At 37.1% G+C, this 16,615-nt stretch overlaps 1 protein-coding gene across 3 annotated transcripts in view; it reads left to right on the top strand.

Moving 5' to 3' along the window:
* LOC128644989 (uncharacterized) overlaps positions 1 to 16,615 on the top strand; it is a 163,199-nt gene that overhangs the window by 51,158 nt on the left and 95,426 nt on the right. For all 3 annotated transcript variants that reach the window (XM_053697692.1, XM_053697690.1, XM_053697693.1), the window contains exon 4: positions 15,481 to 15,960. In XM_053697692.1, the coding sequence (XP_053553667.1) occupies positions 15,481 to 15,773 (293 nt within the window). In that variant the 3' untranslated portion in view covers positions 15,774 to 15,960. The remainder of the gene's footprint in view (positions 1 to 15,480; positions 15,961 to 16,615) is intronic.

Raw genomic sequence — 16,615 nt, forward strand, 5'->3', positions numbered from 1 at the left:
CTCAGCAAGCCCCTTGGATTCTTTTTATTTTGTTTGTAGCAAATTTATAAAGGCCAGCCTTGTAAGGAAAGAGTCCGCGCTGTTATGCGGCTATTAGACAAATTCCCATCTCTTATTCTCTCACTTTGCAGATATAGCAAAGGCTGGTGAGCCGTTTCTACAATAATTTTCTCGCCCTGTATATACAGTAGATAAGAGGGCTTTTTCGCATTCTCTAAATTTTATTTCTACTGGGGATAAAGTTTTGATCGCATAAGCAACGACTTTGCTTAAATTATCATGCTTTTGGTATAAAACAGCACTCATGCTTATATCTGTGTAACCTGTTTCTAAGTAGAATGGTTTACCAACTTCAGGGTACGCTAAGCAAGGTGCTTGTGTGAGTTTTCTTTTCAGCTCTCTAATGGCTGTCTCTTGAGCCTCACTCCAGTGCCACTTCACATCCTTCTTTAGAAGAAGTAGCAGTGATTTAGCTAATTCTGCATAATTATCAATAAATTTGTGAGAATAATTTGACATATCCAGGAATGATCTCAATTCCTTTAAGTTACTTGGGTTTTTAGAATTTATTATAGCTTCCACCTTTTTCTTCTGAGCATTTAGCCCTTCAGAAGTAACTTCATGTCCCAAGAAGTTTACACGAGAGCGGCACCATTGAGCTTTGTGTAGGGACAATTTGACACCTGCCCTTTTAAGTTTGCTGAGGACGTGTTTAAAGGGACACTGAAACCAAAAATTTTCTTGAGCATGAAATTTTAAGCATCTTTCTAATTTACTCCTATTATCAAATTTTCTTCATTCTCTTGGTATCTTTATTTGAAATGCAAAAATGTAAGTTTAGATGCCGGCCCATTTTTGGTGAACAACCTGGGTTTTCCTTGCTGATTGGTGGATACATTCATCCACCAATAAAAAATTGCTGTCCAGAGTCCTGAACCTAAAAAAAGCTTAGATGCCTTCTTTTTCAAAGAAAGATAGCAAGAGAACGAAGAAAAATTGATAATAGGAGTAAATTAGAAAGTTGCTTAAAATTGCAAGCTCTATCTGAATCACGAAATAAAAAATTTGGGTTTAGTGTTCCTTTAAGCTCTTTGATGTGTTTTTCAAAGTCTGTGCTTTTGATTAAAACATCATCAACATAAGATAAGGTCCCCCTTTCCAGTGCATCAGGCATAGCCTTATGCATGAATACAGCAAATTCATGTCCTGAATTTATGTATCCAAACGGGAGTCTCTGAAATGCATATTGGACCTTTTGGAAAGAGAATGCCAGCTTGTACTGGTCCTCTTCATGTACCTTTATAGTCCAATATCCCTGTGCACAATCAATGGCAGTGAATATTTTGGATCCCTGCATCTGTGCTAGGCACTGGTCAATATATGGCACAGGCCAGTCAGACATGTACACTCGTTTGTTTAGCTGTCTTAAATCAGCACACAAACGCCATTGTCCATTGGGCTTGAGAACACCTAGAATAGGATTGTTATAAGAGCTGTGCACCTGTCGGATAATACTCCTTTCTTCAAGGTTCCTTATGATTTCTGCAAGAGAATCATATGAGGCTAAAGGAAGTCTGTATTGTTTAACAAAGACAGGCGGTGCATTGGGATCTGTTTGGATTCTTGCAATGTGCAAGTCTGTCGTCCCACAGTCATAAGAGTCCCTAGCAAAAATATCCTTGTACTCCATCAGGAGTTCTCGTAGCTGTCGGCATTCATCATCACTGGAACAGCCATTAGCTAAAGATATTTGTTCTTCGACTATTTGCTGAAATCCTGGAAAGATTTCAGGCTGTCCTATTTCATAGGCTTCTTCCAACCTAGAGGTGAGGTCCCCTTGAAAATAATTTACATTGCCCCCATGACTCTGGGTATTGGGGCATTCTTGATCTTTGATCGGCTGATCAAATACTAGAGAGGCTTCTTCAATTTTACAGATGCCTTCCTCTGAGCTGAAGGGATAAGTAGACTTAATTGTAAACAATCCCTCTGGCATAGATGCAAAGGATTGTTCTATTAATTGTTATTCAGTTAAGTATCCTTCAGGTATTAGCCCAATTACATTATTCTTTAATCCAAAAGTGTAATAACTTAATTCCAGCTCATATCCTATGGTAGTTCCCTTGGATAAGGTTATATCCTGTGGGGTCATGTTATGCACAATAACATGTATTGGAATAGTTACAATATTTACCATAGGAGTATGGGTCATTGTTATACCCAGATTTTGCATTCTATGGGAGAGGCAAATTAGTGTTTCAGAAGTTTTTAATTTCTGACCTCTTTTACCTGTAAGGGTAAGAGGAATTTGTCAGCCCTAGCAGGGATTACAACGTCGTTAGACACCTGCATATTCACAGCATATGGCAATTGCTGATTTTATTTCAAGGCGACATTTTCATCCTAAAGTACTTCAGGGTCCCCCTTTAACCTGCTCCAGAGGCAAGAGTTAATCAAATCTATTTGTATGGCATATCTATGTAAGAGATCATTGCCAATGTATATTTGATTATGGGGAGTATTTAAAACTAAAAACAGGTGCTTCGCTGATTTATTACCTATAGATATATATAATAAACACTTAGCTGTGATATTTTAGCTTTCAGACCTGTCATCCAGGCCATGGACACAGTGGTCTTGGGGAGAAAGATATTTAATCACCTTAGGTTCAGCGATCTGCGCTAATAAACTTTCGCTTATGTTGCTAGATTCCTGTTTTAAGTTCAGTTTAGCATATTTGGTTTTACCAAGGTCATGCACTTGCATAGGGATAAATAGATCATCCTTAAAGGGACATGAAACCCACATTTTTTCTTTCATGATTTAGAAAGAGAATGCAATTTTAAACATCTTTTTAATTTACTTCTATTATCTAATTTGTTTTATTCTCTTGATATTCTTTGCTGAAAAGCATATCTAGATATGCTCAGTAGCTGCTGATTGGTTGCTGCACATAGAAGCCTCATGTGATTGGCTCACCCATGTGCATTGCTTTTTCTTCTAATAAGGATATCTAAAAAATGAAGCAAAATAAATAATAGAAGTAAATTGTAATGTTGTTTAAATTTGTATGTTCTATCTGAATCATGAAAGAAAATTTTTGGGTTTAGTGGCCCTTTAACTCTCTCAATTCCTGCGAGGTATTGAGTGTGGCCTCCCCCTTTAGGGATTTTATGATCCCCCTTGTGGAGAGATATGGTTAATACATCGCCGTCTAAGGAAATATTTGCTATCTTTCCAGGCAAAATTTTAAAAGTATTACCATCAGAGCCACTTAAAGGAGTCTGATCATCTATTTGTAGGATAGTGATTTCAGGTATAGAGTCATTCCTGAAATGAATCTCCACAGCATCTGGCTTCTCTTCCACCACGTGACAGTTATGTCGGGTGCGCAATATACCGGATCGCTCATAATTAATAGGCCTTTTTTTTCTTGGGACCAAATTACATTATTTATGCAATCAATTATGGTGCTTAATCGCTTCAGGAGTTCACTACCAATAATTAAACAATCAGTTGGCAGATCCACTATAATGACAGGGTGTCTTATTACCCTGTTCCCCAGCCTTAATTTTATCCATGCCGTACCGTAGACTTTGAGGGAGTCACCCCCAACTCCTATTAGTGAACCATCAAATTCTTTTATTTTAGGTTTGTAGGGTGTTAGCTCATTTCGCTGTGTGTAGTACCTGTGGGATAAAATAGTTGCCTGAGATCCAGTGTCAATTAATCCCATGATAGGGTTGGAGACTGAATCCTGGAGCTCAGCTAATACATAATATCTCCCTGCAGTTTCTACCATTTCACACATAAAATTGGTGTGAGTACACAATTGTGGGCTTCGCCACGTGTTACCTGTATTCGCCATGTTACCTGATGCAGCAGAATTTTCATGCTCACCATTCACATCCTCTATAATAGGGCTGATTGGGTTCCTGTGTACTGCATCTGTGGAAATAAGGTTAAGAGAATACTGCAAAGGAAGAGATTTGTTAGAGCTTTCAGGCTGAGGTTGCTCGTCATCACAGCTAAATCGTCCGTTTCCGGTCTGTAGGTCGAGAACATAATTAGTACCATTATTGACATTTATCATTTAATTTGGTATATCTCTCCCCTCTCTCTCAGGTGATACTGCAGTATTTATGACTGTGCCTGTGGCCCACTGCTGGCCAATGGCTGTACCCCTAGAAAAGGATTATTAGGGTTCTGAGCCATCAAAGCTTGACTCATATTAGTAAATAGTGTACATAATTGACTAACTTGCATACTGAGTTGGCCCACTTGAATGGACAAGCTATCTTTACCCATGGACCGATTTTTTGATGTCCCAGGGTTTTGATTCCTGGATCGTTGGGATCCCTCAGAATCATAGCAATTGTTCCTATTTTGATGTTGTTGTCTTTGGGGTTCAACTTGTTCAGCGTTAATATTTTGTGGAACACTATTTACTTGGGGTGTCTGGTTATCCTGAGAGTATTTTCGCCACTTCTGGTATTTATTTTTATGGGGATACCGATTACATTTTAAGTATTCATCTCTTTGGGGATAATTAATTACCTGGGTATGCCCCCCATTTTGAGTATATTCTCTCTGCGCCTCAGTGTGTTGGGGGAGGGGAGAGTTAAAACTTTGTGGGGATGGCCTGTTTTCTCAGGCCACCTCCGCATAGGTTTTCTTGTTAGACTCCAAATTGAGGGGGCTAGGTGACACCCTAGTTTCTGCCACAATTTTGGGACTGGGTTTTGGTTCCCTTTTAACCCCCTGTTCACCGGACTGCTGAATAGAGTATAACTTTGTACTCTCTTTGATCAGCCAGTCCAATGAGCAGTGCTCATCAAAATCTCTAGTTAAATTAATTTTGATGTGTGCGGGCAATGCTTCGAAAAATAAATTTACAAATTCTGAGCTTTCAAATATGGGGTAGTCTTCGGCCATACTGTATGCACTTTTCAGTACAGAAAGGAATTTAATTGGGCTTTGATTCGAGCCACATTTAAAACCGTATACTGCTATTTTTGCAGCGGTTTTAGTGCGATATTGCCCAAATTCTTTTCTGCACTGATTTTTCGTTTCACTCCAGGAATGAATATTCATATCCTTTAATGAAGCAAAGAATTTGTGATGTTTACCCTCAAATACCCATGACAAAAATTGAATTTTTGACTGCTTACTAGTAACATTCATAATGGATAAAGCATTTTCATAAGTCACTAAGTGGTCAATTATAGAATTGGTTCCCTTGTTGGAAAACTTAGGTACTGCACCACTTAAAAATTTAATTATTTTAGGGGTGTCATATACCTTATTAGATGTATCTCGGGCTTACCTAGGGACCTTATTTTTGGGACTGGAGCGTTCCTTATCGGCCCTTTTACTATATTGAGAACCCTTGTGCATATTAGTATTATGGGGAGGCTATTTGGGTAGCTAGCTCCGCCCTCTGACTCAATATAATCACTGTCCTCCTCTTCTGAAGTGTAGCAGTTCTCTGAATTTAAAACATGAGGTGATTGTCTATGTGGGAAGTTTATCTCTGAGCCAATCTGACCTGTGTTTAAATTCTTCCCTAAAGTTCTGTAATTCATTTCTGATGTATTCCTTAAGGGAGTTAGAATTATCTGCATTATCCACATTGCTAATAGAGGGGTTTTCATTATGACGATATTGTCTCTTTAATTCACTATGACCTAGATTTGGAGTTTGGCGGTAGCCGTGAAAACGAGCGTTAGAGGCTCCTAACGCTGGTTTTAGGCTACCGCCGGTATTTGGAGTCACTTAAAAAAGGGTCTAACGCTCACTTTTCAGCCGCGACTTTTCCATACCGCAGATCCCCTTACGTCAATTGCGTATCCTATCTTTTCAATGGGATCTTCCTAACTCCGGTATTTAGAGTCGTTTCTGAAGTGAGCGTTAGAGCTCTAACGACAAAACTCCAGCCGCAGAAAAAAAGCAGGAGTTAAGAGCTTTCTGGGCTAACGCCGGTTCATAAAGCTCTTAACTACTGTACCCTAAAGTACCCTAACACCCATAAACTACCTATGTACCCCTAAACTGAGGTCCCCCCACATCGCCGCCACTCGGTTTTTTTTTTAACCCCTAATCTGCCGACCGCAAAGCGCCGCCAGCTAAATTATCCCTATGTACCCCTAATCTGCTGCCCCTAACACCGCCGACCCCTATATTATATTTATTAACCCCTAACCTGCCCCCCACAACGTCGCCGCCAGCTACTTACAATAATTAACCCCTAATCTGCCGACCGCAAAGAGCCGCCACCTACATTATAGCTATGTACCCCTAATCTGCTGTCCCTAACACCGCCGACCCCTATATTATATTTATTAACCCCTAATCTGCCCCCCTCAACGTCGCCGACACCTGCCTACACTGATTAACCCCTAATCTGCCGAGCGGACCGCACCGCTACTATAATAAAGTTATTAACCCCTAATCCGCCTCACTAACCCTATAATAAATAGTATTAACCCCTAATCTGCCCTCCCTAACATCGCCGACACCTAACTTCAATTATTAACCCCTAATCTGCCGACCGGAGCTCACCGCTATTCTAATAAATGGATTAACCCCTAAAGCTAAGTCTAACCCTAACACTAACACCCCCCTAACTTAAATATAATTTGAATCTAACGAAATTAATTAACTCTTCTTAAATAAATTATTCCTATTCAAACCTAAATACTTACCTGTAAAATAAATCCTAATATAGCTACAATATAAATTATAATTACATTGTAGCTATTTTAGGATTAATATTTATTTTACAGGCAACTTTGTAATTATTTTAACCAGGTACAATAGCTATTAAATAGTTAAGAACTATTTAATAGTTACCTAGTTAAAATAATAACAAAATTACCTGTAAAATAAATCCTAACCTAAGTTACAATTAAACCTAACACTACACTATCATTAAATTAATTAAATAAAATACCTACAATTAGCTACAATAAAACCTAACACTACACTATCAATAAATAAATTAAATACAATTCCTACAAATAACTACAATGAAATAAACTAACTAAAGTACAAAAAATAAAAAAGAACTAAGTTACAAAAAATAAAAAAATATTTACAAACATCTGAAAAATATTACAACAATTTTAAACTAATTACACCTACTCTAAGCCCCCTAATAAAATAACAAAGACCCCCAAAATAAAAAAATGCCCTACCCTATTCTAAATTAATAAAGTTAAAAGCTCTTTTACTTTACCAGCCCTGAACAGGGCCCTTTGCGGGGCATGCCCCAAGAAAATCAGCTCTTTTGCCTGTAAAAAAAAACATACAATACCCCCCCCCAACATTACAACCCACCACCCACATACCCCTAATCTAACCCAAACCCCCCTTAAATAAACCTAACACTAAGCCCCTGAAGATCTTCCTACCTTGTCTTCACCTAACCAGGTATCACCGATCCGTCCTGGCTCCAAAATCTTCATCCAACCCAAGCGGGGGTTGGCGATCCATCATCCGGTGCTGAAGAGGTCCAGAAGAGGCTCCAAAGTCTTCCTCCTATCCGGCAAGAAGAGGACATCCAGACCGGCAAACATCTTCATCCAAGCGGCATCTTCTATCTTCTTCCATCCGGCAAGGAGCGGGTCCATCTTGAAGCAGCCGACGCGGATCCATCCTCTTCTCCCGACGACTAGACGACGAATGACGGTTCAGCCAATCAGATTGAGCTCGCATTCTATTGGCTGATCGGAACAGCCAATAGAATGCGAGCTCAATCTGATTGGCTGATTGGATCAGCCAATCCGATTTAACTTGATTCTGATTGGCTGATTCCATCAGCCAATCAGAATATTCCTACCTTAATTCCGATTGGCTGATAGAATCCTATCAGCCAATCGGAATTCGAGGGACGCCATCTTGGATGACGTCCCTTAAAGGAACCGTCATTCGTCGTCTAGTCGTCGGGAGAAGAGGATGGATCCACGTCGGCTGCTTCAAGATGGACCCGCTCCTTGCCGGATGGAAGAAGATAGAAGATGCCGCTTGGATGAAGATGTTTGCCGGTCCGGATGTCCTCTTCTTGCCGGATAGGAGGAAGACTTTGGAGCCTCTTCTGGACCTCTTCAGCACCGGATGATGGATCGCCAACCCCCGCTTGGGTTGGATGAAGATTTTGGAGCCAGGACGGATCGGTGATACCTGGTTAGGTGAAGACAAGGTAGGAAGATCTTCAGGGGCTTAGTGTTAGGTTTATTTAAGGGGGGTTTGGGTTAGATTAGGGGTATGTGGGTGGTGGGTTGTAATGTTGGGGGGGGTATTGTATGTTTTTTTTTACAGGCAAAAGAGCTGATTTTCTTGGGGCATGCCCCGCAAAGGGCCCTGTTCAGGGCTGGTAAGGTAAAAGAGCTTTTAACTTTATTAATTTAGAATAGGGTAGGGCATTTTTTTATTTTGGGGGTCTTTGTTATTTTATTAGGGGGCTTAGAGTAGGTGTAATTAGTTTAAAATTGTTGTAATATTTTTCAGATGTTTGTAAATATTTTTTTATTTTTTGTAACTTAGTTCTTTTTTATTTTTTGTACTTTAGTTAGTTTATTTCATTGTAGTTATTTGTAGGAATTGTATTTAATTTATTTATTGATAGTGTAGTGTTAGGTTTTATTGTAGCTAATTGTAGGTATTTTATTTAATTAATTTAATGATAGTTTAGTGTTAGGTTTAATTGTAACTTAGGTTAGGATTTATTTTACAGGTAATTTTGTTATTATTTTAACTAGGTAACTATTAAATAGTTCTTAACTATTTAATAGCTATTGTACCTGGTTAAAATAATTACAAAGTTGCCTGTAAAATAAATATTAATCCTAAAATAGCTACAATGTAATTATAATTTATATAGTAGCTATATTAGGGTTTATTTTACAGGTAAGTATTTAGCTTTAAATAGGAATAATTTATTTAAGAAGAGTTAATTAATTTTGTTAGATTTAAATTATATTTAACTTAGGGGGGTGTTAGTGAGGGTTAGACTTAGCTTTAGGGGTTAATCCATTTATTATAGTAGCGGTGCGGTCCGCTCGGCAGATTAGGGGTTAATAAGTGTAGGCAGGTGTAGGCGACGTTGAGGGGGGCAGATTAGGGGTTAATAAATATAATATAGGGGTCGTCGGTGTTAGGGGCAGCAGATTAGGGGTACATAAGGATAACGTAGGTGGCGGCGCTTGGCGGTCGGCAGATTAGGGGTTAATAAGTGTAGGTTGCTGGCGGCGACGTTGTGGGCGGCAGATTAGGGGTTAATAAATATAATATAGGGGTCGGCGGTGTTAGGGGCAGCAGATTAGGGGTACATAGCTATAATGTAAGTAGCGGCGGTTTACGGAGCGGCAGATTAGGGGTTAAAAATAATATGCAGGGGTCAGCGATAGCGGGGGCGGCAGATTAGGGGTTAATAAGTGTAAGGGTAGGGGTGTTTAGACTCGGGGTACATGTTAGGGTGTTAGGTGCAGACGTAGGAAGTGTTCCCCCATAGGATACAATGGGGCTGCGTTAGGAGCTGAACGCGGCTTTTTTGCAGGTGTTAGGTTTTTTTTCAGCTCAAACAGCCCCATTGTTTCCTATGGGGGAATCGTGCACGAGCACGTTTTTGAGGCTGGCCGCTTGCGTAAGCAACTCTGGTATCGAGAGTTGAAGCTGCGTTAAAAATGCTCTACGCTCCTTTTTTGGAGCCTAACGCAGCCTTTTTTTGGACTCTCAATACCTGAATTATTTTTATGGTGCGGCCAGTAAAACGCGGGCGTTAGTTTTTCGGGTCGTTACCGACAAAACTCTAAATCTAGCCGTATGTTCTTTCTGGCTTTGCGCGAGTTGTTTATTTATCTCTTGTATTTTGGCTAGTAAATTTAGGTTATGCTTATCTAAGGCGGCCATGTCTTGCTTAAATGTAACAATTTCATTTTCGGCCATTTCTAAACTCCCTTCGCACTTGCGTTATGAGCGAATACCAACATCTAGCCCCTGTATTTGCAATTCCTTTTCTATAAGCAGTGTAGAAATTTCGTCAATAACATATTATATATTTCGTCAATACGTCATATTACAAGGGGCCAAGATTTTAGTATTAGTTCATCCCGTTTTATGAGATTTTTGCATTGATTAATTTTTAATAATTCTTGGAATAATTCACTTTTTTCATTCCACCTTCCATCATCAATAGCAATATTTTTAGCCTTAATTGCAAGCATATCCATATAATCATTTAATTCACCCGCAATATTAAACCTCTTTTTAATGTAGCCTATAATGTTCATCTTAAGGACATCGCCCTGAGTGAGGGCTAATTTTGGGGAACATATTTCAACACTATGTATAGAATTAATTGATTCATTTCTAGTAACAGACATTATTATATTGGCTTAGTATTTAGTTAAATTAAAACGCTAATACAATTTTGACCAATAAGGAAGAAAAAAAAATTTATTTAAAAATATTAATATTCATTTTGAAATATGAATAAAAATTATTTTTTTAATCAATTTTTCAAAAAATGTATCTTAACATTTAAAAAAAAATTAATAATTTTTTTTTCTATTTACTATAAAATATATTATATCAATGGGATAAGTTTAATAATATCTACTGCAGCGCCTCAAAATAATATGTCAGTATATGGCCGGGTTATAATACAATTCATTTAATAATTATTCTTTAAAACAAACCCCCAATAAAATGCATATACAAAACAATTAAAATCAATATTTTATTCCTAAATTCTTTATATTAGTTAAAGTTATAAACACATTGAATTTTATTTATAGAAACCAGATATGAATCAAATGGTCCACACTTATGCTGTTATAATATTCTATACAAAGATCATAAAAATATACCTTTACAAATTACCTTATTCACAATAATCTCCAAAATCAGAGTTGCATTAAAATATTACAATGAGATACCAAGGTATGGATTGTTAACTTCCAGACAAATATAATTAAGCTACTTAGCCCACAAATGATTCTATATAACTCTAATTAAAACACCAGAAGTTATATATGTTATTAATGCAAACAGCTAATTTATATGCCAATTTATCTGAGCTGAAATAAATTCTTATTTATCTACAATAAGGTAAATCCTAACATATATCTATATAGCTGCAATCTGACTATATTCTTAGAATACCTTTGTCTAAAATATTAAAAATATAGAACAGTCATACATCACCACACGAACCAAATCAAATGTTCCAGCATTTCCAAATAGATTCAAGTCACCTCATATGAAGAAAGGTATTGCAATTAGATCAAGAAATTAGTCCCAGGTTTTGCTTATAGTGACTGTGTCCCCAAAAATGGCAGCAAAGTTTTCAGTCAAAAGTTAGCAGACAAAAATACTTTTTTTTTCTCTCCCCTTGCATGAGGTTATATTATGTGATATATCCCACCCTTTTCTTATTCTAATCATTGGTGATAAATTCGATAGGCCCTTAACGGAGCTGTCTTTCCATTGGCCCTCGAAGCTTGTCCCTCTCATTGGTTCATGTGGATTTGCATATGTTCTAGTAGTCAATCCATTTGGCTGTCATACCATTTTTAATCCCCTAGGGGGCAGCAGACAATCACAAATGCAGTCTCCATCAACATTGCTAACGGCCTAATTATCTAACCTTAAAAAAAAATGTTTATTTTATTTACTATAATTTTCAGTATTAATAAACTTATCTGGTCAGCATATATATCCCATTTACTACAATTGCAAATGTACAATTTGAGACCAAACACTAGTATAGTATTTATTTTATGTTAAAAATAGAAAACATTTATATAGATTTTGTATACAGTCTACTTAGAATATCCTGAGAGATGTATCTAAAGTTTACATAAATATCTAGTGCAGAACCATATGATATGACCTAGGTCACCCCATGCAGGCAATCCTGCACCAGCATCCATTAGCCCCATTTTGTCCCCTAGATGCCTGGAAGACAGAAAAACAAAAATATGTTACATATTTCAAAATGGTATTATTACAATTGTTATTTAATCTATTATAAATCTGAATTGCATTTCCCAGATCCATATATAGATATTTATACATTTGTATACAGTATTGAAAATTATACAAGTTTGTGTTTTTAAATGAATTTCAGTTACAATATAATATGTGTTTCTGCTTGACTCAGTATAGCTGTGTATCTAACACGGCAGGGGATAATCAATTTTTGAATACAATTAAGCCTCAAAGAGTTCAGTGAGCCTTTGTGTTAAATTATCACATGTGTCTGTTAGCTCCTAATATCTTGAAATTCTGCTAGCTTATCTGAAAATAGTACAGAATTTTGTCTACAACAGAGGCTGGTGGTCTAACATTTGATCACCAAGTAAGTGTTAATTATTACCTTTCAAAATGCTAATATTTACTTTGAAGTGGCCCACTGGTCTTATCTTATACAAAGGTCTAAACCTTTTGTTCTTTCCTGTGTAAGAACAAGTAGGGGTTGTTTTACCCAGCCAAGACCATCTGGCAGAGAGAACTGTAATTTATAGTAAGTAAAAATAATGCAACCATTTTCATATATAATGAACCCTGTGGTCTTATCATGTATAAATAATATATATATCTATATATATTATTTAATAACACTCACAGATATCCTGACAAGCCTACCTAGGTACAGTCTCCAAAAAAGAATACAAAGAGAACAGAGGAAAAAATGGTTGTGTTCCTTAAATTTCCAGAACACTAAATTTAATTTCCACTTTAATAGTTCCAGTAGATGGCACTATATGGTTTTGTAAGGTTTTCATATATTTATAGGTATTTTTATGTACCTGTGGGTAATTATATATTAACTTAAGTATAAACATGTTTTATATAGGAATACATAAAATAAAAGTCTTGTATAATGATATTGCATGAATCTGTGGAACTGCACATTAATGATGATGTCATTTACCTCCAGAGAGGTATTTGTCACACCTATTAGACCAGTTAGCCTGAATGTATAATGGGGATATAACCCACCACTATTCTGAGCCATTGATTATAAAAGAGGCCCATACATAAGTTCATTTAAATGTTGCTAATAATATAGAAAACACTACTGTATATGTGGTAGATGAGGGGTTAAGCACTATATAAAGATGGCAATTGGTAAAATGCTGCTTATGTATATGGCTGACAGAGTGTTACATTTACTAATATAAAGTGGATGAGGGTAGGGACAGGGCAGATTTATTGGTACCTACTGGGGCATTAAGATACCATTAAGTGGGGTTGTAATTTTAAATTTAAAGGGACAGTCTAGTCAAAATTAAACTTGATTCATGATTCAGATAGGGCATGCAATTGTTAACAACTTTCAAATTTACTTTTATCATCAAATTTTCTTTGTTCCCTTGGTGGTATTTTTTAAAAGCTAAACCTAGGTAGGATCAAACTGATTTCTAAACCGTTGAAAACTGCCTCCTAGTTTAGAGCATTTTGAAAAAAATTCACAGTTGGACAGTACTAGTTCATGTGTGTCATATAGATAACATTGTGCTCACTCCCGTGGAGTTATTTAGGAGTCTGCACTGATTGGCTAAACTGCATGTCTGTCAAAAGCACTGAGATAATGGGGCAGTCTGCAGAGTCTTAGATACAAGGTAATCACAGAGGTAAAAAGTATATAAATATAAAGGTGTTGGTTATGCAAAACTGGGGAATGGGTAATAAAGGAATTATTTATATTTTTAAACAATACAAATTCTGGTGTAGACTGTCCCTTTAAATATGTAATATCAGAATATCAGAACAAATGATTATTTCTTAAAGAATAAAGCTATAATAGCAGCAGAACATAATACCAGAATTTTTTTTTTTATTATTATTTATAGATTAAAGCTATAAATCGCAGCTTTTTTAGAATATCATACTTAACTGTCTCGGATATTACGGGATTGTCATCTGTTGGGAGGTCTGTTCGCTGTCCCTTCTGCAACTTCCTCTGTCAGGACAAATGCTAGGTTTCTATTTCCTGGATGGGCCCCGTCTCCGCCCATAGCATGCCCTGACTCTGAACAACCTTGTCCATGACACGGGGGGACCTGCTATTCCATAGAGGTTAATAGTTTAATTTAGGTAGTCGCAATGTGGGTGTTTGGCGGTTTAGGGGTTAATAGGTTTAGTTGAGCATTTTCGATGTGGGTGTTTGGTGGTTTAGGGGTAAATAGGTTTAGTTTAGTATTTGCGATGCGGGCGGCGGATTAGGGGTTAATAGTTTTATTTAGGTGTTATCAATGTGGGGGGGTCGGTGGTTTAGGGGTTAATAGGTTTATTTAGTGTTGGTGATGTGGAGGCAGCAGATTAGGGGTTAATACTTTAATTTAGAGTTGGCGATGTGGGTGGGCAGCGGATTAAGGGTTATTATTTAATTTTAGTGTTGCCGATGTGGGTGGGCGGTGGATTAGGGGTTAATAGGTTTATTATAGTATTTGTGATGAGGGGGGATGGTGGTTTAGGGGTTAATAGGTAGTTTATGGGTGTGAGTGTACTTTGTAACATTTTTGGTATGAGTTTTGTGAAACATTTTTGTTTTGCAAAATCCATAATTACTGGTCTTTGATAGCGGAATGGATTGTGGTGGTATAAGCTATAACGCTAGCGAAATAGCCGGGCCACACAACCTTTAAGACTGGTGAGCTGAATATTCCACACTCAAAAGCCATTTTTTGAGTGTGGAATGGATCATTACGGTATAGGCTAAAACACTAGCGGTATAGCTAGTGTAATACGGGTGAGCTCACTATTCCGCTTGCAAAATCCAATTTTTCAGCGGTATAGCCGTACCGCACAATTTGTAATCTAGATCATTGATAGGATCATTTTAAGTCTATGGGGCCTGTTTATCAAATGTCTGTCTGACATGATCCGATCAGCGAATCATGTCCGACAGACATCGCTAAATTCGGACAGCGTACACTTTCCGCATTCAGCATTGCATTGAACTGCTGGTGCAACGCCGCCCCCTGCAGATTCACGGGGGGTGTCAATCAACCCGATTGGGTTGATTGCTGTCCACGGCCTCAGAGCAGGCGGACAGGTTATGGGGCAGCGGCTCGCCAGAAACATGGGGCTACAAGCTCCATACGGAGCTTAATAAATAGGCCCCTTTGACTTAATATGACATTTTAGAAATTCTGAATCCTAACCTTCTAAATTATTTTTTTTAATATTTTGGTCAATAAAGAGGTCCTAGGAATGTATTATCTTCAATGTGTGCTTGCATGTTAGTGAAAAATAATTTAATTTGTGATTTTCTTTATATTAAACAGATACATAAAATCATAAATATTCCCATTTCTTTGAATGTAAGTGAGAACTTCTGCCAAGAAACCTATCTGTAGTCTTATGATCTGTTGCTTTATGATAATCCAGTAATTTCTTAATCTATTTAATAAAGATGTGTACTCTATTATTTTTCTTCGTACTAAACATGTATCATTTATTCTTTCTCAGGATTTCCATTGGTTCCCACCTTTAAACCACCTAAACCTCCTGTTTGGCCACCTGATGTTCCCGAATGGCCTCATGAACCTAAACCTATACCGCCTAATTTTCCTCCTCCTAAACCTCCGATTAAACCTCTGAAACCTCCCATTTATTATGATCCTATAAATGATCCTATTCTTAAACCATATGTACCCCCTATTCCTATAAACAGGGATGACTCATCAGAACCAAATCTTCCACCAATCTTAATTGAGCCTAATGGGTTTGGTCCAGCTTTCCCAAATGGCATTGGACCTTAATTCCATTAAAACCATTACTTATCTCCTCTGTAACTGGAAAAGAAGATGAGGATTGTGTACAAAAAGAAGAAAGGAAGATGACAGCGGGCAGTTGCTTGAATACATTTACAAATAAATAAATCAATGTGTTAAGATTATTGAATTTACTATACTTCATAGATTGACAAGTGAAAAATACATTGCCACAGTAATATCACATTAAAGGGACAGTCTATTCCAAAATAAACTTACATGATTCAGATAGAGAATGTAATTTTAAACAATTTTCTAATTTACTTTTATCACCAATTTTGCTTTGTTCTCTTGGTATTCTTGGTTGAAAGGGAAACCTAGGAGGTTCATATGCTAATTTCGAAGCCCTTGAAGGCTGCCTCTTCTCTCAAGGCATTTTGATAGTTTTTCACCAAATAAGGGTTAGTTCATGTGTGTCATATAGATAACACTGTGCTCACGCACGTGGAGTTCCAGGGAGCAAGCTCTGGTTGGCTAAATTAGATGTCTGTTAAAAGAAGTGAAATAAAGAGGCAGTTTACAGAGGCTTAGATAGAAGGTAATCACAGAGGTAAAAAGTGTATTTATATAACTGTGTTGGTTATGCAAAACTAGGGAATGGGTAATAAAGGGATTATCTATCTTTTTAAACAATACAAATTTTGGTGTAGACTGTCCCTTTAAGATACAATACAGTTTGGATGAATTCTAAAGTATGTTTTGATTATTAAAATTAAAAAAGTATTAATTTCAAATTGTTCAAATGTTTAATTTTTTCCATGAGAAAATGTAAAAGCTGTTAAACTTGTATTAAAACTATGACAGCAGTATCAATTGTGTACTTTTTTCTT

This window comes from Bombina bombina, chromosome 1 (assembly GCF_027579735.1).
Source record: "Bombina bombina isolate aBomBom1 chromosome 1, aBomBom1.pri, whole genome shotgun sequence".
Classification (NCBI taxonomy): Eukaryota; Metazoa; Chordata; class Amphibia; order Anura; family Bombinatoridae; genus Bombina; species Bombina bombina.